At 43.2% G+C, this 23,474-nt stretch overlaps 1 protein-coding gene across 2 annotated transcripts; it reads right to left on the bottom strand.

Annotated features, from left to right (window-relative positions):
• Window positions 1-3,572: 3,572 nt before the first annotated feature.
• nr2f5 (nuclear receptor subfamily 2, group F, member 5) lies at window positions 3,573-22,558 on the bottom strand. Of its 2 annotated transcripts, none has more exons than XM_076106782.1 (4): window positions 22,165-22,558; window positions 10,908-11,188; window positions 8,318-8,564; window positions 3,573-3,892 (listed from the first exon to the last, which is right to left on the bottom strand). In XM_076106782.1, exons 1-4 carry the CDS (start codon window positions 22,541-22,543, stop codon window positions 3,573-3,575), a joined length of 1,227 nt encoding a protein of 408 aa, XP_075962897.1. In that variant the 5' UTR covers window positions 22,544-22,558. The 2 variants fall into 2 exon arrangements, with proteins under 2 accessions (XP_075962897.1, XP_075962896.1); XM_076106781.1 differs by having other exon boundaries at window positions 22,177-22,543.
• Window positions 22,559-23,474: the final 916 nt, after the last annotated feature.

The following is a 23,474-nucleotide window of genomic DNA, read 5'->3' as shown; positions in this document are numbered from 1 at the left end:
CACAGAACATCACTCACTGTTTGAAAGTACCTTAATATGGTTGGGGCATTGACCAAGGTTCAAATGGCCTTTGGTGCATGTCATTCCCATCTTTCTCTTTACTCATTTCCTCTCTGCCTCTAAACAGTCAACTGACCAATAAAAGCGGAAATGACAAAGAATTATAATAGTCGAATAATACAACACAGAACATGCAGAATGGCCCATTTAAGAATAATATGTTACATTATTTTTTTATGCATTAATGTGCATCACTTTAATGCTGAAGCTGAAAAAGATGGAGTTACCACTTAATATACTGTTGCATGACTTAACCTTTAATAAGGTACATAATCATGTATTTGTTTATTTATTTTTTTCGTTTAAATAATCTGTAGGCTAACTAGTAACTGAAACTTTAGTAGATGTTGAAATAAGCTTAAATTTAGCCAGTCCAACAACACATTCATTTTCTAGGGGTAATTGCAGCCTGTGATACACCTGATTATCAATTATATAAACTTACTGTATATTAAAAAGAAAAAAAAACTGCTGTACAGTCCGAGAAGAAATTACAAGAAATGAAAAACATGTAAAGACAATATGAACTCGACAGCATCTACAGCCCACAAACACACACATTAAAACAATTAGAGCCTGCACAGATTAAGCTCAACACGCACACATAACGTCACGTCTTTACGCAGCGTGTTGTGACGTCCTCCATCTGTGGACTACAGTGGGTCACAATGTGTGTTGTTGTACTCACCTGTCTGAACGTCATTCTGTGAGTCCTGTGCACCGCCAGGTCCTCCTCAATCTGCTCCAGTGAAACTTCTCTGCTCCTTCATTCTTAAAACATTATTTAGTCACCAGTCCACTCAGCCTCTCTGTCCCACCGCGCACCTCAAATTCAAAACGTTTTAGAGTGAAGAACACTGAGGGAATCCAGCATGTTAGCTTAGTAGCTACACCCAGCATGTACCTGTTCTTGCACAACATCTTAGGTGTGTTTGATTTGGGTCACTTAAGGTGCCAGCCGGGTGGTGCCTGACATCCCTTATTCCAACCTTCTACCCTTATTCCCACTACGAACTAAAGTCTCTCTGGGTGTATGTAGCCTACTGTATGTACTCAAGGATTTGTATGTAAGTAACTGTACATATTTTGTTATATTTCATTTCATTATATTGTAATTTAAAATATTAGATTTATATTTTATTTATGTCTAGCGTAAAAGGGCTAACCTACAACTTACACTTCATTGTGCGAGCCTGTGTTGAGAGATGACAAATAAAATTAACCTTGTAACTTATTTTTCAATTTATGTTGAGTACAATAATGCAAATCTTAACCAAAATCATAACTTTTATTGCATTGTTGTGTATATTTTTGTACTGTTCACACTCAACATACAGCTGAGACATGAAGCGCTGCAGAGCTCTTTTCCTAAAGACAATGTTTCCTGACACACAGTTGGAGAACTTCCACGGTTAAGGTGGGCATGAAACGTTTGAATTATCAGTAGGCTACATTAGAAGATCATAAAAATATATGGTTGTTTGATTACAAGTCAAACACGTGTACAGAAAAACTTTGGGGAGAAGATACGACTTCCAAGGCATATTTCATCAACAAACATCAAATCACAGACCAGAGTAAAGAACACGTTTTGTGTGCTCTGCTTTGAAGACATTGATGCTATTTTGGGTTGTAATTATAAATGACAGTAAAAGACAGCAGAAAACTTACTGTGAACAGAATTTTATTTCAGTTAATGGATATTCCATATTTCCAAACAAAAGAAGAGGGGATAAAAACAAAACTCATAGGAGCTTTCTGTGAATTCATTTATCAACAGACAGCTTTCTAAGGTCCCAGATGGCTTTTCCAATGCCAAAGTTGATACCACAGTGCCATGTTGGAAATGTGAGACAGGTTGTCAAAACAAACTTCCACCAAGGGGAAGAAGGAAAAAAAACTTAAACTTAAAATAGTCCTAAACTAAGTCACAGTCATAAGTCCAACTGGGATAGTATTGTAACAGAGACTGAGGTTTTCAGAGGTTAGTGATACTTTTCGCAAGGATATCGGTACGATAAGCTCAAAGGACATGAGTCGAGGGGGTTTTCCCTACATGACAATATCATCAGGAAGTGGAAAAGAACTCGCATGAAGTCTAAAAAAACGAAAGTGCTGATGATGTCAAAGCAGAAATATATGTTCTCTCTATTGATGGATTAAAAAAAATCTCCATAGTTTGCATCACTTTTCTATGACTTTATGTGCACATTAATCATTTTTACATCGCGTGAGTTCAATTTCCTCTCCTGACAGGACATAATACCTGTTATAACAGGTAACGAGAGATTATGGCACAGTCATAAGATAAATGCTCAGTGACAAAATCTTTGTTCTAAGGCAAGTACAGCTAGTTTTGTAAGATGCTCCCCCTCCCCCTCCCCCCCAATTCATAAGGTCCAATATTGACAATCAAAACAATAAAACAAAAATGAGCATGTGTTGTGTTACTCCTGTGAAAACAGCATGTAAGAAGTTTCAATGGGCCTTTTGAATAAGTGAAAAGGTAGATCGATCAAATGGCATAAGGGCAGCGAGAATCTACCAGTGCTGTGATTTCTCAGGAGTGAATAAGTAGGTTCTGACTTGTTCACAATGCAAGTGCCTAGGCTGGTTTGTTTTTGCCTTCTCTGCCCCTGAGACCCCAAAACAAGTATATAGTCAAATTAGAGACACAAAATGTTCATCACCAACACTACCACAAACATATCCAAACAATTTGCATTTTTCAGCTTTGGCACAGGCTGCTGTAAATTTGTACTGGTATTTTGCTCTTGTTCTGATATTGGCATGTCTGTCTGTCTGGCTACCTCCCCCTTTGAACCTGAGCTTTTCCCATTGAACCCTACTATGCTATAGATGCCTATGAATCAACAATATACTGTACATATGGACACAATCATGGGTTTTCTCTCCATATAAACAGTGCTAATACAAACACACGCACATTAAAACATATCCTCTGCAAAAGTCCAAGACATTTTGGCATTTGTCTTCTTTTAATGGCTTCAGGCTTTCTTTTCAAAAAATTGGTATATTATACAGTGGGCCTTGTGCTCTTGGTTTTAGAGTCCCATTGGCAAAGCCCTTGCTCAGTATCCGTCCTACTGAGATGCTCGTACACAGCCTCTGTAAATGTAGGCTAGCACCAACAATAAACCAACTGTTTTGTCTTTTTTCTGCATCTGTTTTCATGGGGTTTGAGACTGACATCTGAAGTGAGTCCAACAGACCTGCTGGTGAACTGCGCAATAACTTGTTCTACCAACTTGTCCATCTCGCGCCACATCTCAAAAGGTAGACTGCACCGTCTATGATTGGCTGGCTTGTGTAACCGGGACGGTAATGGATTACATTGTCAGTTTGGGTTTTTTGAGCGGAATGGTGAGGGAGACGTTGAAATGAATGAAGGATGGATGGATGGCTGGGTGGATGGGTGAGAAGTCAGATGGACGTTCAAGCCTGCATTTCTCCCACAGCTCCTCCTCCTCTGTCTCGTCTGCCTCGCCACCTCAGGGCCCGTTCTCGTTGTAGTGGAGGGAGATGGGCCGGTCGCGCTGCACGGTGGGCATGTAGGGCCAGTTGTAGCTGGAGCCCGAGAGCAGCATGTCGCGGAGCAGCGTCTCGATGGGCGTCTTGCCTACCAGGCGGACGAAAAACAGCTGCTCGATGACCGGAGAGGAGACGATGCGCAGGGAGGGCAGGCGGAGGAGGAGGCGTCCGAAGCGGTTTGGCTGGCTGGGGTACTGGTTCCTTACATACTCCTCCAGGGCGCACTGGGACTTCTCCTGGATGCTCTCCACATGGGCGACGTCTGATAGCCCCATAGCATCTACAGGGAAGGAAGAGAGATTTATGGTTTGTCAAGCAGAATCCTTATTACAGTGTCACCATGCAAGAAAGTACAAATTATTAGCAATGAAACACTAGATGGGACACATGACAAATGTCTTTTTTTTTTTCTTAATGACCTTTCATCAAATCAACATTGTGTAGTCTGATAACTGACTGTTTAGATTTTGCAAAAATTGAACTTGTGATAAGTGGCTCAAGGGTAATAAAATGTAATGAAGTGCTGACAGTTGCTTTATTTTTATTTCAAATTCCTCAAGTCAGAGGAATCTTGCTCAAAGTTGGTGAAATCAAGGTTGTCACTGCAGAGATGCGTATCTACTACTACCCCTGTGGTTCACAGCACACTACAGCGTTCCCTTTCCCCGCAGCCGGAGGTCGTGTTCTGCCTCCCTCCTCCTCACACCTCCCCTGCCGCCGGGCCCCCGCCCTCGGCAAGAGTCTCGCACAGCCGATAAGAGTGCGTAACACTGTGCGCGATACTTTTCACACCCTCTGTGTGCCGGGGCGAGCACGGGGGATTTAGCAAAGGGGATCAGAGATGTGTGAACTCAAAACAAAGACACAATTCACTGTACTGTGCCACATACTGTACATTGAGTGGGAGTGCTCTGTGACTCTGCCCCCTGAATGAACCCTCGTTTGGAAGACAGGTTTTTTGATGAGGGCAATTTCTTCTCAAGCGCGTTCTTTTGGTCTAAAAGCGCTGGCCCGTAGGTTTTAACCTGTCACCTTGCATCGTTGGTCCCCTTTGTCATCTCACACTTTGATCTGTCCCCTGTGTAAACCCTGCTGGGCCTTAGCGCCACTACAACAAAAAAAAAGTAATTTACGTCATATTTTAATCGAGTGTGTCCACCCCTCCCCACCCTCAGCGGCCACTATTCTCATCATTCTGAGTGAATAATTGCTCCCACCTCAGCTGTATTTCCCTTCCACTCAGGGGGCAGCTGGACTGCTTTCTTTTTTCGGGCTGCCATTTTGGGTCCTGCGTGACAAGGCAGTCCCTGCCTGGTTGGGATTAGTAAAGCTGTCTGTGGGACTGAAACCACATCGCGTGCCGAAGCGACAGCTCTGTGGGCGCCCTTACATGCCAAACGGCGTGTTCTTTTGTCTGATCCTTGGGCACACACAGGGTCAGTGGGGGTGAAGGATCAGGGTGGCAGCGCTGAGATGCCCGCTCTCTGATGTGGCTTGATGGGACTAGGCTTCACAGGAGGAGCGGAGGGAGGGGAGTCGGAGGGAGGTGAAAGACGATTGGTGTTTGTCTAAGCTTGTTAGCTCATCCTACCAAGTCTGCAGGAGTCAGGTTTATTAACGGGTCTGTCTAGAGTGTGCGTGTGAGCATGTCTGTCTCCATTAAATTCAAATTTCTGTGTTAGTATCTGCACGTTTCACTAAATGCATTGTCTTCTTTGCAAGACATCTGCAGTTTTTTACGACGTGTATACATGTGGGTACATCTGCCCGCATACAGGGAAGTCACATGGGATGCTCAGGGCTACAGGGGTTATGTAGGTCATGGCCGGGGCTGTTGCGAATTCTCCGTCTCACTGAAACCCACCATACATAATTCAACTCCCGTGGTGGGGGCAGGGGTCCCGGGGCCTGTGCTGGGCTTGGGCTTGGGGTTGGGGAGCGTACAGGGAGGAGGGGTGGATGACTGGTTTCAATAATAGATGCGATCAAGGAGGAGAGATGGCTGATGAGAGCAGGGGAGAGGTGGATCTACAGACACATACATACATGGCAGAGAGGCGCTAGGTACACACAGAGTGCATCCGACAAGCCACGCAAGGGAGAAAAGAGGGAAAATGCAATAAATGAAAAAAAAAATCAACAGGGACGAGACACATCTCAGTGTTGGCTTCTTCACCTTCCGTTTCCCCCTGGGTCACAAAGCATGATCTCTCCGTGAAGTATCCCAGATGTGACAGTATTTTGTCTGGCACTGGAGCCCAGTGACTGTTGGGATAAACCTCAACGGGGTTTGTATACAAGAAGTATCAAAACAATGCCATCTCATGGGTTTCCTCAAGATGTAATACCATTGTATTTTGATTTAATCGTGTCTGCAGCTCAGTGGGGAGAACATAATTCAACACAGGGAGGAGGGTGTGAAGCTCAAGTCCTGTTTTTTATTTGGGGGGGGGGGGGGGGGGGGGGGGGGGGTTAAGAGCTTTGGATGCAAACAGCTATAAATAGACAAATCTGTGCTTGCAGAAAGGTACTTTCTTTGTCAGTACATCCAACTGAGAGTTGTTTCATGCAGGTAAGAAGTTACCAAAAGATTAGCATGTGTGTATATATAATTGATCTGTCTCTATCTAAACTTTCTTTTGGTGCAATGTCAACGAATAAGTAATTGACCACTTGTCTATACGTTTTTCCAACAAAATGTGACATGTATTACACGGGCAGAAATCTAAATCTAAATCTAAATACTGACGTCAAAGATTCAGGTAAAATCTTACGGTTAACCCCAGCTAAAAAAAAGAGAAGTGATTTAAGTGAGGCACACGTGAGGGAGAATAGCGGTCTTTTACAGTATTAAAGAGCGATCAAATTACAGTGAAATTCATGGAGGGCAGAGACCATGACTGACTAGTGGGAGGACTGTAGCAGAAGCATTTGCATATGGAGCCAACGAGACAATATCTGCTGCAGCATTAGAGGTCACGTCTCGGCCAGCCTCGCCGGAGGTGAAGAGGTTGCGGGTTAAGCACAGTTGAAGTCGGCCTCGTGAGTCTGTCTGTGAGCTCAAACTGGATTTCAACACAGCAGAGGGAAGAGATGTTTCTTGGCACTAAGAACTTCTAATTTTACGGTTAAATCATCAAAGTAATGGTCCAAATTCACAATCTTGGACCGGACTTTGGTTCTCTCTTGGTCAGTGTGTCTCGCAGTCGTCGCCCCCTTTCATAACATACAAATGAATGCTTAAAGCATCTCTTCTTATTGAGTAAACAATGCTGTTAATTATCTAGCTTTTTAGACATAATGGGTAACATTGCTTCTTCTATGTGTTAAGTGGCTTCCTGTCTTGCAGACATAGGTGTCAGTTATGTAAATGCTCACTGATAGATCCTAAACGTTTTGGCATTAAAGCCGTTATTTTCGACCATTTTCAGTGGAAGAGATGCTCGCATCCTCTTCTTCTTCTTCTCTTCTTTTATACTGTGCAACAGTACACAGGCCTAGAATGACGCATGCTGTATGTTAAGCATTTTGCTGGATATTCATACACTGCGGACATTTTCAATCGATACAACATGAGAAGTATGTCCTCGACAACTTGAAATGATTAAAGTCATTTTATTCATTTTTTTTGTGCAAAGGAGATAATTATGAAGAGATTGATTACATTGCTCCTAACAAGGCACCACAAGATGCACATTTAATTTCTTCCTGTGCACATTTCACCTCCTGCTGCTGCAGCCGTTGCATTTATCTGATGGCATCCAGTTCAGACTTTACGTAAAAATGACTTGAGCTCTTAAGCAGACATCAGCAATATAAGGCAATAATTTAAAGTTCTGTTTTAATTTCTATACCGATAATATATTAATACATATTTATGATTTAATTCATTGGTTGTATCTTGCCCCGATAAATAAACAGTTTTACTATTTGCTGGAGTTTACTTGGCAATGTTTAAATGCACAAAACAACCCTCCTATTTCTTAAATTCAGGTTGAGCTGTTTACATGTGCTTTGATACCCTGCGATTAAGTGTCCCTGTCGACATGAATAAACCAATTAAGAGAATGTTCCCGTGCCAAAAAGAAGTCAGCTCACCCGGCCTGCTAATTCTTCCCGTTCTGCCGGAGCAATAGTAAAGTTACTCTCAGGAGAGAGGTGATGTTTTTGTTGACATCAGAATCTACCCACGATCCTCTCTGAGTCCGAGTTTGAGTAGAGGATGAAGATCAAGTGAAAGGACTGTTTCCTATTGAAAATGTTAGTCTCAAATAATTCTTTTGGACCTATATTTGATTTATTACAACAACATTCAGCTTAAAGCTACTGTTAAACTTTATTTTGTTATGAACTGTTTCAACTTTACATAAATATAAGTGTTTATATATCTTCTAAGTATCTTTTCCAATCGTCTGGCAGGATTGCTCTTTAAATTTCCTCTCCTGAGGTTTCTCCTATTTCTTTTTCTTTCCGATTTGTTTTCTTAGAGAGCTTAGAGAGCAGTAATACCATATATTTGACATTTTTGGGGCATGGATTTCTAATTACTTATAAACTTTCCATTAAACAGTCTGGAGCCATCCACCACTAGTTAAATCCTACTTCGACATCCTGTTTTAACGTTACGTGACACCATTGACATTTAACGCAGTTTCCCTGTGACTCTCAACTCTTTATATGACACATGTGCTTTATTCAAACTCACCAGACGTGAAGAGCACGATGGACTTGAGGCAGGAATACTCTGCCGTGTCGACCTGCAGGGCCTTCAGCTTCTCCACCTGCTCTTGGAAGACACGGATGTGGTCCATGAAGGCCACCACGCGCTCCGCTGACATGGGCGATGCGTGCAGGCCTGCAGCTGCCAACAGAGGGGCCACATGAAGCGGCATGGAGCACTGGGCGGCATTGAGCACGAAGAGCTCGCTCCATGACATGCGCAACAGCGCCACCTAGGAAAACAGGTCGCGTAAAGTGGTTATTACAGGGAGGAAGCTTCTTTCACTCAGCAGGATGTCTCAAAAAAAAACACATCAGATTTAAATCATGTGGTCGACACATCTGGATTTGAGATTTCTACAATATGTCTATTTTTTAATCATAAACATAAAACGTAGGAATGTATTCAAAATTCTAAAGGCATGTTTACAGGGTTGAATCAATTAAAATGTGTGTAACAGGAATGATGTTTAAAAATGTTACATCATGTTTGAGAAGGTTTGCACACACAGCTCATCCCCACCAAGCATGAACATGAGTCAATCTGTGTTTCAATAGCACAAATACACATTCATTGCAAGTGTCACAGGATGCAAGAAACAGCTAACAATCCTTTGGAGATGGTTAGAATTTGGTCACATTATAAGAGACTAAATGCAGACGAGATACAGGACAGGAGCGCCATTCATTCACATATTTGTTTCCCAACAAGTAATATATTCATTCATTGAAGGAAGAGGGAAGCACACACACAAAACCAGGCTCATGGCACAAAGCTAACAGAGAGCACCTTTTATAAACTGATTGTAAGGACGAATTAATGTGACAAAACGGTTACTGTCAGTGTTAAAGGTCATAAATATTACAAGAGGAGGTGTTATGGCACGAAGAAGAATATATAATATGGCAACATTGGGATTTTAATATATAGTTTGGGTTAACAAAAACTTGCGACTTGATCACAACGGAAAATGGCACCGCTCCAAAGTGCAAATCATTCGTGCAATTATTTGATTATTTAAAGATTTTGACAGGCACAATTGCTTAAAAAAAATCATGATTTTTTATATATGAGGAGGAGCAGTCACAAGATGAAGGATGTGGATACAGGTGGTTGACACAGCCTGCAATGGGAATCCAACCACATATGACTCCCCTTTGTAGCAGCATTTAAAATAATAGCACATGTTCTCCATTTATAGGTGTTTACATTATTTTGTCTACCCTGGGTAATCTAGACACATCATTTAAAATGTGGATGCAGTGAAGTTAAGTTGGTGTAAACAGAGTGTTTTGATAGCAGGTTGAAAATAATTCAACAAAGCGGGTTTATAGAAAGCATAAAACTGGTGGCACATTTCTAAAGCACTCACTGTGAGATACGGGACATCTTGACGTGACGTTAATGGTAAATTAATGATATGGTGCAGCTACAGCATGACATATCTGTGATATGTCGGCCCAAGGTGCATGTGAATATTTATAGGTCAGGCGATTCCTCCGTGCCAAGACTTTACAGCTGGTATAAATCTACATGTGCAGCATTGACATTGGGTTTGTTGTGCCGCTTTCTCCCTTCAGCGAATAATAACACAACAGAATTTATTTTTATATGCCCATGAGTGATGATGATTCTCAAATAATGAAAAGGAAAACAAATATTTAGAAGCTCAATTATTTGTAATGAGGGGGCCAGATGTCATAAAGAAACCGTTTATTAATCACACTTCATGTAACTGTGGTCTTCCATTGGATAACAGCTTTCTTTTGGTTTGGATGAAGTTGAACGGGAGAATTTAATTGTGTTATTTTACGGGCTCAACATTTCTTTAAAAGCAAACACGAACTGAAGAAATGTGATGTGAAAAATGTTAACATGTTGCAAAGTTTTGGGTGAAATGTAATAAAGACACCCATTACTTTATATACTGTATATCATATACAATATGAACATCCTGATGCTAATTTTCTACATTCGGAGGCTAAAATCCAATCCCTTATGTATGTTCCTCTTGCATGCTTTACTGAAAAGCCAATTTCACATGAAAAGACAATTAGATGCTAAAATGATAACCACACTCATTTACACTAAATATGAAGCTACAGGCAACTAAGCATTAGCTCTAGCTTGATATTTAGCGCGAGTGTGGTTCTCATTTTATCATCTAATTCTCTGTAAGAAAGCAAATTCCCGTCTTTGTGCTAGGCTAATTATCTTAGCTTAGCACAAAGACTGGAACCATAGCCTGGCTCTTACTTTGATGAGGCCAGGTACAGTAACGTCCTTGGGACACATTTTTACACGCTGGTTTTTGTACGTATCCAATAAATGAGATATAACATGACAGTTTATAGCTTTAAAGGTGCTGGTGAGCCAGGCCAGCTGTTTCCAGTATTTATGCTAAGCTAGGCTAACGTGCTGCTGGCCGTAGCATTGTATCTACTATACAGACACAAGAGTTTCCATCTTCTCATCTAACTCTTGGCAAGAACGCGATAAGCCCAAAATATCAAACTAAACCTTTGGAGTTGGATATTTAAATTTAAATTAATTGTCGTCAAAGCGGCAGGCTTACCTGGTCCATGAGCTGCAGATCGGGGAAGAAAGGGATGTTCTTGGCCCACTCAACAGCACTGAAGAGCAGCCTGGCCGCCAGCTCGCAGATGTTCTCAATGCCCATCAGGTTGTTTCCCTGCATGCACTGGGCCCCGTAGCGAGATGTGGGGTAGGGCTCTGCACGCAGCAACAGAGAAATGAAGCCGGATAGGTAGGGCTGGCCGTTGTACGGATCGGTGCCGTTGGTCAGGTACTGTCCTGGGCTGCTCTGGGAGTTCGATGTGCGTCCTCGCTGTACAGCTGATGGAAAAACAAGACAGGTGAAGGTGAGAATTCGGCCGCACTAATCTGAACTTTTAACCATGAATATGTAACATTTTTCCAGTGCATCTGTTTATTTTCGCTCTGCGTATGTCTTCATCTCTGTCTGCCTGAAAAGTGCACTTTTTAACAGAGTGAGATACACCCAAAACCTGTCTACACCCAAACCTGGTCTACATCCAAATGGCCTCTGAACGTTAAATGAAGTGAAACCTTAAAGCCTGCAGCAGAAGCAGAAGGTAGAGGAGACAAAGACGGAGGAGAAGGAGGGAAATTGGGCATGTCAAATGTGTCGGGTGGGCGGGGTTCACAGAATAAGGTCAAAGGGGCAAAAAGTGTGGCGACGGGAACATTTCTCTGACTCCTAAATATGTCAGCGCTCGTCTTTTCTGTGGAGCGGCGGAAAGTGGCCAGGCCAAGGCCACTCTGCCCCTGCTGCTGTGCATCAATGAGTAATGACAAGCAGCAGCTGGTACAGATATACCACTTCTTCACACCTACATATGTTATGCATCCGCATATGCATATACACATGCACGTACCACACAGGAATAGGGTAACATGCCTCACCCCGTCGAACACCCACCCTCCCTTTACTGGCAAATGGCTCAGCCCGAGGAGAAAAAGGGCACGCAGAGGCCAAGCTCTCGTACGCACACAAAAACACCCCCCCTGTGGGGCGATGATGATGCAGTGAATGCTCAAAAGGCCCATTTGGAAAACACCTGTTCAGTCATCCCCACTGTCTGACTAATAACTCCATCTACTGTTACACAGAGAGAGATGGGGGGGGGGGGGGGGAATGAGAATGCAGAGGGGAGGCCGCATGTGAAGGGAAAAAATTAGGTAAAAGGGTGAAATGGCGAGATAAGTTGGAGAGGGAGGGATCGAGAGGTGATAAGTTGAGAAAGGGGAGATTAAGGGCAGGGAGAGGGGAAAGAGAGAGAAGGTGCAGAGTTCAGTGTATTTGAATATAGCCTGAGATGAGGCTTCAGATATAGAGCGGCGGTTTACATAAAGAGACAGGTGGAAGCTGGAGGTGGAGAGAGGGGTGAAATAAAAAGGGAGGAGGAGGGGGTTTGGAAAAATGCTTTTCAACTCTGCATCACCTGTCACCTCACACACGGCAGCTGTGTCAATTGAACGCACCGTGGCACGTCTGAGAAACGGGAGGTCAAATCACTCAAGAGCGTTAAAAAAAAAAAAAAAAAAAAAAGGCCTTTAATTCTAGCCTGTCCTCTTGAGCAGAAAAAAAAAATACCTCAGCACAAAAGGTGTTGACCTCAAAGTACTAGTTTTCTCCGTGAACTTGTGTCAACCCGCGTGCTCCCGGAAAAGAATGCGGCCTCCTTTCGCAAACAGCGCAGTCTCGCTGGGCCGAGCTGTGGAGAGGTGTTGCCTGTCACAAAGACGTTGCACAATGGGGACATTCCTTGTCTCTCGCACTCCAGCAGCTCTCGTCTCGCCTTTGCAAGGGACGGCTGTCGGATTAGCCGCACGTGTCTGTCTTTGCGGGGTTTCACAAGCCAAAGAAAATGAAACGCCGCCTTGAGCAGTAGGGGGGAAAGTAGTCTCAGTGCAATTTCCACAAAGATTACCTGGTCAAATGTGTTTTTAGTCCCTCTGAGGTGCTTTGAGCTTGAAGGGAAAGACTGCTAAAGCATACAGAGCTGTTGCTGTCGGCGAGAGAGAAGCAACAGAACTCAACAAGTCCCCCAAATTAGACGTCAAACTACTTGTTTGTAGCTGCTCTTTAGAAACACATTTAATCATTTTACTCATGACAAAGAAAAATAGTAAAATAAATCAGTCTATCATTGGACAATCTAGGGTTAAGGTTTAGGCACAGAAACACCTTGGTTAGGGTTGGCTAATCATTGTGGTTTGTTACTTAGTACTTAGTTAAGGTTAGGGGACCTTTGTTATCATGGTTACAATAATAAACACGTGGTTAAGCTTTTGGATGATCGTGATCATGGTTACAAGAAAAAAAACGTTGACTGTCGGGAGGAAACAGGAAACGGGATCTGACGTTTTGTTGGGAGGAGTCCCTGAGACCTCCTAACTGCGTGGACTTCGCCGCTCTACAATAACATCACCCGACTTCCTCTGTTGCTCACGAGGCACAACAGTCATCACATCTAAGGCAGCTGGAGGGCTTCGTTGGCTTGAACTTTAGCATGTGTCACTTTAGGGCACTTGCTGAAAGGACCGATTCTGTCGTGTTCCCTGAGAGGACAGTCCCCGGAAAAGCTCTTCCCCGACTGTCCATGTCTAAGTCAGAGCACATCCATAACCTAAAACTGTCACTCTGCCCTGGCTTGTTAACGTCATCTAAAAGAATAAAATAAAATCTATTCTACAGGGGGTCAACAACCTGGTTTCCTCTTCTTCTGGGCTCCTCACCGCCGTGAAACACATTGTCCTGACTTTCACAAGGAATACATCAAATTCTTCCAAATTCAATGACGTTCCATAAATTCCACGACCTGTTGGTACCCCGCTGCCTCTCATGTCGCTAATATGTGAATTCACAGCTATTAATCTGCTCTCAAATTGATTCGTGGTTAATCCTGCGGATGGTGGCGAATATACTTGATCCTCTTGACTTTTCAAAAGCCTCATTGTGGGGGTCACTCGTGGCTGAGAGGCAGCGCACTTGAGGACTTCTGACTGAAACACATCACTCTCTGTTTTTCGTTCTCGCCTACAGCCGGCTGGACTGAGAGAGAGAGAGAGAGAGAGAGGAAAGGGAGCAAGGGGTGATTATGGAAAGGTCCAAAAGAATGGAGAGAAAGACAGGCAGACAGACAATGCAGAGACAGAGAGATGTAGTATCTTGACAGAGAGGAGGGCAGCGAGAGAGCGAGAGAGCCAGAAATGACATTAGAGAGCAACAGATGCCTGAGGATAAGACAAAAAAAGGAAAGCAGGGTCAGAGAGATAGAGAATAACAGAGGGGGGATGGGAGTAAAGTCAGATTTGGGAGTCTGCCATAAGCTGTTTCCTGCTTTTTAATTGGTGCACTGTGGCTTAGCTCGATGTATTTGACTGAGCTTGAACTTGAAATCTGATCGATGTACAAAGTCATTCTTCCTGGCAAACTAAATTATTCTGATACCAAATTGAGGGCGGAAAAAAAAGGGCACTAAAAAAAGACCAACAAATCCCCAAAACCCAAAACAAAACAGCATCCCGTGTACGTAGGTAGGGCACGAAATGAGGGCGAAGAGGAAAGTGCATGCAAACAGAGGTACCATGGGACATTTCAGCTGCGACTTTCAAAATGCCACTTCAGCAAATGGCAGCTGGCAGAGTGCACAGTTCGCTGCCTGGCTGCCCTGGATTAGCCTCTGGGTCAGACTGTTAGTGGAATTACAGCAGCTAAATACAATTAAGGCCTATCAACGTTTGGACTAAAAGGTCACGGTGCCGGGGCAACACAGACGCATTATAGATTCGGCTCAGTCTGACAGTTGCGTTTAATAAGTAGATTTTCCATTTCTAAAGCCTCCATTGGCCAGCAACAAAAGAAACACATTTCTCTGCATGAACCTGTGCCGGTCTCTCCATGTCACATCTGCAATCAATGAAATATCATAAATACACAATCGTAAAACCAAAATAAATAGCGATAGAGTGATATCTCTGCTAGTTTTATTTCGGCCCTGAACTTTGACCTGCAGGTCACTGCTCCGCAGCAGGGCAAAGCTCCCAAAGAGAGTCAGATAGGAGGCAGAGAGGAGCTAATGTGTAAACCAGGAGAGAGTTCGAGATACAGAGACAACCGACCTGATGATACGGAGCAGAAAAAGTTAGCGGATTATTTATTTTGAGTACCTGGTCTCCACCCTGAAATTCTCATGTATATTTTGTCAATCAAACAGCGGTGATGCTCCATTGTGAAGCTGCTCTTTAGAGCCACTGGGCTGTTAATAAGATATATTACTTTCAACTTGTTTCTATGGAACGGATATGATACTGTGTGGACTGTGGCTGGTTGAGTCCATGGTCCACAGCATTTGTCCCATTGTGTGCTATTGTGCAAGAGCAAGCTCTTATGCTAGAGTTCTGTTTATTCTCAACAAATAGTTCATGCTGCCAGAAAAAGAAGAGAACACTGATGGTGACACTGATTGTGTTCAGCATTTACAACACATTTCAGAACGGTTCTCTATTACAGCTGCTATAATCTATATTTTGACATTAACGGATCACATGACTACTCTATAGATATTTATTATTTTGGCATCTTTCAGCTTGTTTTGGTTTCTTGATTTGGCTCTTAAAAACCCCACTGTACCCTACCTGCTTAGCACCAGGCAGCAGCAGTTAGCAGCTAAACAGCCAGATATTTCCCTCAGGAATTCATTTAAAAACAAAAGTTGAGTGTGTAAATAAACAACTGTTTTCCAACAAGTTCGCCTTGTCGAACTTTTGAATATGTCAATGTTTTGTTTACAGCTTGTTTCCGCTGCCACCTAGTGGTAACAAAAAACTGTTATTGAAGGTTTAAAGATACTGTTGCAATGTGTTGATACTAGTTGATAAAATAAAAGTAAGTGAAAGACAACACTGAACGTGTAGCATTTAATACGTTTAATGGTACAAAAGTTGAAAAGTGTTAATAGTTCCCGACTAAAGGGGGGAAAAAGAAAAGAAATAGAGCGTGGCAAAATGACTATTTGTTTGTATTGAAGTGTTGCTGTTCACAACAACGTTAGCACTCAGCTAACCCTCACTAACAAGCCATCTGCACAGTGAAAGAGGTCTGACTCTGTCCTCAGTTGTGTGTCGAAGCATGAAAGAGCAGAGAGGTATGCGGCGAAACGCGAGAGCCGCATCAGAACGAGAGTGCAGAAAAACCGGAGGCAGTGCAGGAGCGAGAGGGAAAACAGTGACACAGACAGAGAGCGACAGAGCCATGGAGGGTTAGGGGAGCTTTGCGTGAGGAAGTTTGGTTGCTCTGCCGCGCGTGGAGGCAGTTGCCTCTGTCCCTGTCTCAGACTTTGATGAGGCAGTTCCTGAATTAATTAGTTAACTAAATTCACCCCAAACTCAGTGACTCACACTATCCTTATTTACACTTAACGCACAACCCCTCCCCTCTCCTCTTTACTTAACACACAGTGGGCACAGCACGGCTACGTCCATGTGTTTCCTTTAGAGAAGACATCTGAGCATTCAAGTGTTCTTAGAAAAAACACCTATTAGCTGCTTGGCTTTACTTGTACTTTCTCAGTTGTTGTTATTATCATCAGACAGTACAAATAGAAACTATATGACTTGAATTATTTGAGTTTTCAAAAAGCACATTTTAGTACTGGAGCTGTTTTCTCAGATGGGCAATACATTTAAAGGGCCAGTTCACCCTACATATTTACTCCCACTTATCCCTAGTGGTATGTAGCATATATTTTTGGTTTATTTTTTATTTTTTCAAGATATGAGATATCTGCCACTGAGACTTGCAGTGGAAGTGTGTGGGTTTTTGTTTCTGGTGCTTCTAACCAACCCACACGTGAGTCATCGTTAGGCCGTGTTGCAGCACAGAGTTGTAGCTTCACGTCAAGCTGTTTCAGAGGCTTTTGCTATTGAGAACGAATGAATCCTTCTATTTTGGGCAACAAAAAACAACCATATTTTCACATTTTCTTGGCATTGCTTTGCCATACCTCCTGTTGTATTTATAGATCGGACATGAAAACCAAAGCAAATACGACCAAAACCATTGTATCCGCACAGCCAGAAACTACAAGGGGTTAAATGGGGAAAAGGTGAAATGAGTCTTTGATAATATAACTGTGGTCAGAGAAGAGCCTCCTTCAAATTAGAAGTGGAGGACATGACTGCCCAATACCCCATATTTATTTAAATGTAAAAACTGTTCCAAATAAAGACAAATAGGAAACGTTTTTGAAACGTATTGCTTATTTTTTTATCCATTTCTGCCATTACTACAGCTGCACTCCCACTCAGTGAGCCTCGTAAGATCATCAACTAGATGCCTAAATTATAAATGCACACAGATTCCCCCACAGCGCTATAATAGAGAATGGATGCGTGGCAGACGGAAGCAGAAGCCTTGTTGGGGTTAAATGTTCCAGACAGATTCTGTGCCCCTTTCTTGTGTGTGTGTGTGTGTGTGTGTGTGTGTGTGTGTGTGTGTGTGTGTGTGTGTGTGTGTTATTACAAGAGACCCAAGTGACACACAAAAACAGGTTGAGCCACTTAAAGACTCAAAGCAAAACAGTCCGGAGTCAGTCTGTTTGTTAGAGTTGATTGACTGAATGCACCTGAGAGGGTCACATGACTTTTGTCACATTAGTGATGCGTTGGAATGTGCAGAAGGAAGCATAACCGTTTTAGAGAGGACACTCGTCACCTTGATGTGTCCAAAAACATTAAAAAAACATCATCAATCATGTATTCTGTAATATTAAGGTATCCTTGGAGATAATAACACCAGGGGCTGCTGTGTATTACTTTAATGGAAGCTGGGCAGCACTGAAAGATTTGTGAATGGGAGCCATTTACTTCTTAGAGGCCTCTGATAATGACTACAAGTGTGGTGACAGGGGTTAAGTATTTACATTTGTCAATCGCTAAATTATAAGTAAAGGTTTTCGGAGCCAAAGGAGGCCAGACTGCAGTATTTTGGTGTTCTGGGGACCCACTTTTTAACAATGAGAAACCAAATTCCCAATAGGCCTTATGTATAAATTATGATAAGAGCAAATTTGTGCATGAATTAACGTTTCTGAGCATTTTTACTGCCATTTCTGCATCACCTTATAATATCTTGACAAAGTCGCGGCTCGTGAATGTTCCCATACGCTTATTTTTCAGGACGCCACAGCTGCACCACGAGATATAAATAGTTAAACTTTTGGAACTTTTTGAAAGCCGCACGACTGCCGTCTTCCACGCGTTTTCAGACGCAACATGTGAACCCTTCCTGATCAGCAGAATTCGGAACATTCAGGCTCTCTAATGTGGTCTCAAATGTTATACAAATGTTAAATATGGAAGAAATTCTGCTAATATATTTGGCGACCCTAATGAAATCTCCTGCGACCCACCTGTGGGGTCCCGACCCAGTCTTTGGGAATGACTGGATTAGTCACTGTTTACTTACTGGAGAGAGGCCCCGGACGCTTCACACATTTGGACTTTGACTTGAGCCCGTCTGTTATTAATGTTTTAGTTTTGGTTGACCTACATTTTCAGCCGCTGTCGGTATTTTGTCAGAGTGCAGTGTGGGTGAGAGGAGGCAGCAGCATTCCCACTGCGCACGTTGAATGTGGGTATTACAGATTCCTGTGATCCAAACGGATGTTGAGACTATTTACTATCACTGCACTCCATTAAGTTGGCGTGTCTGCATGTATTTAGTGTGCTCACAGCCGCCCAGGTGTATGATTCAAGGCAAGATGACATTCTCATTGTGTACGCGTGCATTAATCAGAGCAGTAGACCACCACACGTGTCTCTCTGTCCTCAGCTGCTCGTCCTTGTGGGCTGCTTCAAAATTAAAACATTCACTCCAGTTCAAAAGCAAACTGTCAGGCTGATTCTCTTTGCTTCTCCGCTTCCTATTCAACCTAGAAACCGTGCTGACGGAGACACAGACGAGGTTCTGTGTAGCTGTGTGGGGAGACAATGACACTAACGCTGCCAAGGTTTTTTTTTTGTTTTTTTTTCGAGGTTTGATTCCCACTGAGGCATGGTGCTGAAAAGAGCTCTGGATAAAAAGTCTCCAACAAATGATATCATGTTCTACACAGCAAGACTGCAGAAAGAGGTCAAACGTCTTCCTTTAGGGGAAAAAAAAACAGAACATGAAACTCTGTGAAGTTGTCTCTAAATCTGAAGCGGTCCACTCATGAAACTTTTAGCGTGTCTTCTCAGGAAGCTAAATATTCATTCAACCTAAACAGAAAAGTCATGCAGCAGTGTTCGTGATATCAAACGGTGCTGTAAAGGTGGAGTAACATCACCAACAGGACTCTGCTATCACACGTCATATACCAACACATTCACATCACTTGTTCCATCCAGCAGCACTTCATCTCAGACGTGTTGTACTTACGTCGGGACGTGAAGCACATTATGGACAATATGCTCCGAGTACATTTCAAAGTAAGCAAAAAAAGAGATTTTAAATGATTCATAACATGCCAAACTCTTTTAGCACAACAAACATGCATTTCCACTTGTGGCCTTCTGCTTTATTCTGACAGTATCTTTTCGGCGGCTTCCGCATATTGTTGGAAATGTCAAAGAGAATTATCGGAACGCCTTTTTTTTCACCTGGATCATCACTGAGAATAAACACTGCCTCCCCTCCACGACCTTAAGTGAACCTGTTGCATAATGTAGAGAAAACATGTCTCGTGTCCTCAGGGGAGGACGACGGGGCCGTGCGCTTCAACAGTTTCAGTTGGGATTTTATGACGCAGCAGTGTTTAATTCACTTTAGATGTTAAGATAAAATAATGACGATTTTGTTTAAAATATTCATGAATATTTATATACACAAATATACAAATGTCTTTGTTGTGACTTGTACTTCATTAAAACAAAGGGAGTCTTGATTAGATAACTAAAGGAGAATTGGATGTCTGTAATTCATGCACAATATTTCGAATGAATTATGATCACTACCTTTCTCAGCCTCACATTTAACACAATATAACCATTTGTGTCGTTAAATTCTGTTTGGGGATTCTCTACTTTTCCCAAATTGCCGGACAGTTCTCGTGTCTTAACGAAAAATGTCCTAAATAGACAAATGAATGCTGATGAACAGAAGTCAGCCAACAAAGAGGATTTAAGGACACAGTTTAATCCTGCTGACCTCGAATGCACCAACAGATGAGCTCCGCCAATGTAAGCTGACCTGCTCTACATTTAAGCCTTTAACGCACAAGCCAGCACTGCAAAAAAAAAGAAGCTAATGAGCAGATAATGAGTTTTAAAACCTTATTATTTCTATATAAAAAAACATTCTTTTGAATTGAAGAATTTCCTTCACCTTCATCTTTTTTTTTTAATTGTTGAATTATCACAAACTGAATTGAAAGAAATATGTCCTGCCAACTGAAAAAAAAAAAAAGTTCAAGACGCTAAATGATTAAACTTTTTGACTAGTCTGCAGCTGCTCAGCAAAGCATCGTAATGTGTTCTCATCTGAGCAGCGAGACTAATGCCATTCTTAAGGTGTATAAGAAATATCGTGGCTCATGGACAATATGACGCCTTCAAGGCTCAAAGGTCGACACCGCGAAACAAACTGTAATACAAATTTAACAAAACGTTTAACAATTAAACTTGAAACACGTATTACAAGATTTGCCACAGGAAGTAAAAAAAATATTCTGCATGCAAAATAACGTTCATCTCCAAAATAGGACAAATAAGATGATTTGAAAATGATAGGTTTCGCTTGTGTGAACGTTATTGTATTTGAAGTCTCGTCACGAGACGGATTCTGATATTTTTGCATTATACACGATGCGACGTCAGCCGATTTCCTCGGGTTCATTCATTCGTAAAGAAGCACCAACCAAGATGCTCGCGGGAATCTTACATGAGGTAAGACTGTGTACAGTACACACACACACACACACACACACACACACACACACACACACACACTCATAGAGAGGCCCAGCAGCACGAGCGGGCGAGAGCGGGCACGAGCGAGACGATCCCTTAAGGGATCGTCTCATCCAAGGAGAACGGGTATTTCCACCTTCTGCCTATATACTGTATTTACATTTTGACTCAGACAGAGAACAAAGGGCGGAGGGGTCGTTGAGACACTGTCTGCCTTTAAAACATCCGCTGCCGAAGTGTCCTTGAGCAAGATTGCTCACTGGGATGCTGCTGCTGACCCCATTCTGTCCTCTGAGAGACAAAATAAACGAGGCGAAGAGGGACATCTTCAATAAGGACTCGGACTTTTGAGGATGCGTTCAGGTGATATGCGGTGTGCACGTTGATTTTGGCATTTTCATTCATTACCAAAAAAAATTCTAACAAATCTGTACCTTTTAATCATAAAATAGGTCGCCTCTAAATCATGAGCTTCTCTAATCCAAAGTGCATTACCAAACAAAAACCATCAGTAACGCTGCCAGCACAGATGTTTTGGCTCCATTCGGTTTGGAACATTATTTTAAAAATATGCACCATCTCCTCTCTCGTGAATGGGACGACGCTGCTGAATGATAATCAATAAGGGAAGCGCTCCTCTCCGCCGACACGTTGCCACCGCTCCCCTTTGCAACTAACTGACCCGTTGTTAATCCAACACAATACAACAAATGTAGCGGCATCCTCTTCTAGCGGCTCTGGGTGTCGGTGAGCAAACAGCATAATTAAAACAGAGCGGACAAAGGAGGGATTTCACAGAGCAGAGCGCACCAGCGTGAATGGCGCTGGATTTGGTCAAAGAATGTGAAGTAAGCATTGTGTTTTGCCGCAGGTGGTGGCTGATTATTTACCCATAATAGCAACAGTGGATACAAACTGTGTGACACGTTAGGATCAACAGGCATCACAGAACGTGACGCGTATTTTACGCACAAATTCCCACTCTGGCGCGTATTCAGTTGGACATGAGAGTGACCAACAAAAGAAAACTGCAAGAGTGTTTAGTTTTAAATGTGTAATAAAAGTTTGTCTTTACACATTTCTCAAATGTTTTCTTGCTGCACGTGTAATTATCTCCGCTTTTAGACGTTGATGCAAACAGCGGCGGGGAGAAGAGCCTCAGAGTTAGTCGCTTATTTTGAGACAGTAAAATATTTTACGGCTGAGTTCCAGACTTTAATGGCCTGTTAAGATTGATATTTTACACTGAGCAACATTAGGTCACTCACACACACAGAGAAACACGATTAGTAAACAAAATGAGCCACAACTTTACGCGAACTTCCGTCACACACCTATGGTCTTACCCTCTCTTCTCATGCCGACTTTGAGGCACTTCTTCAGCCGGCAGTACTGGCACTGGTTCCGGTGGTGCTGGTCGATGGGACAGTCTCGGTTCCCCCGGCAGGTGTACGAGAGGTTCCGCCTCACCGAGCGCTTAAAGAAGCTTTTGCATCCCTCGCAGGTGAACTGGCCGTAATGCTTCCCACTGGACTTGTCCCCGCACACCATGCAGTCCACGTTGGGGATCTTGTCCCCGGAAAGTGTGTCATTCCCCGGGGTGGAACCGTTGGGGGTTCCCGGCGCCCCGCCGGGCTCCTGGCCGCATATCTGGAGCTGGGACCCCGGATCTGCAGAAATGTTCTCTGGCCACTGGTTTACTACCATTGCCATGCTATCCCCAGACACTTTGGTCTTTGTTAAAATCACAGAAGGAGCGACTGAGTGATAGAGATCCGTCCCGACGTCTTGGGAGAGAAAAACGAGGGGGGGGGCGAAAAGGCGCTTCCCACTTTCTCTGCAGAGGTCAATCTGCGCGTTTATGAGCGTGTTTGTATTCAAAACGTGTATCTATATACGGTCTTTCTGCAAACATCTACCAAAGTTCACAGCAACAGCGAGGTATCAACATGATCGATGCAAAAGAGCGAAGCTTACAACTCCCGGTGTCCCTCGGTGCGCAGCAATCCATAAACACGTTGTTCTTCAGAGTGTAACCTCTTGGAAAAGTCAGTCCGGTTGAGTCAGCTGTAAAATATAATAATACGCTATCTTACTTCTTCTTCTCTAGAATTTGAAAAGACGACGGAATACAACAGACACCAATGTTTCGCCTCTCAGCCGCTCGCTCCAGTCTCTCCGCCGCTCAATAGCCTACCGCGTTTGGGTTCGCGCGAGATAAATTCTGCCTCCTGAATGACCGCATTTCATGTTGTCCTGTGACGGATATATTTAGTCCCGGCAAGCTCTTGGAGACGTTGTAAAGCGCAGGACCCGAAGCAATCCCCGTTCCTCTTGTTCCTTGCGCGCCGCAGTGAGGTTCTGATCCTAATTTACCCAACACGCGCACTCTAAATATCCTCGGTGATCGTCCGCGTGCAGCAGAAGCTTCAACGGAGACTGTTAACGCGCACGACAATCGTTTTGCCGCTCGAGTGTATCGCTTCACCCTTCAACTGTCCGCCCCATCTCCGAGAGGCAAAGCTACAATTTGGGGGAAAGTGTCACCAGCAGGCTGCCTCGTACTGCTGCCCCCCTGGCGGCGACCCATATAAGGTCATAACGGCCAAATAAGGTTATTTCCCCTCCCCTCAGCGGGAGAGGG

Source organism: Anarhichas minor, unplaced genomic scaffold (genome assembly GCF_050575085.1).
Source record: "Anarhichas minor isolate MPS153535 unplaced genomic scaffold, ASM5057508v1 ptg000035l, whole genome shotgun sequence".
NCBI classification, from domain to species: Eukaryota; Metazoa; Chordata; class Actinopteri; order Perciformes; family Anarhichadidae; genus Anarhichas; species Anarhichas minor.
Note: the sequence above shows the minus strand (reverse complement) of the source record. Positions and strands in the feature narration are given on the sequence as shown.

What these genes read in the sequence shown, in the direction of transcription:
- nr2f5 (XM_076106782.1), bottom strand. Translation starts at nt 22,543, where the DNA reads ATGGCAATGGTAGTAAACCAGTGGCCAGAGAACATTTCTGCAGATCCG. An exon ending in ATCTGCAGCTCATGGACCAG is followed by an intron (nt 8,565 to 10,907) that starts GTAAGCCTGCCG and finishes CTGTTTTCCTAG; the next exon opens with GTGGCGCTGTTGCGCATGTC. An exon ending in CATCGTGCTCTTCACGTCTG is followed by an intron (nt 3,893 to 8,317) that starts GTGAGTTTGAAT and finishes CCTTCCCTGTAG; the next exon opens with ATGCTATGGGGCTATCAGAC.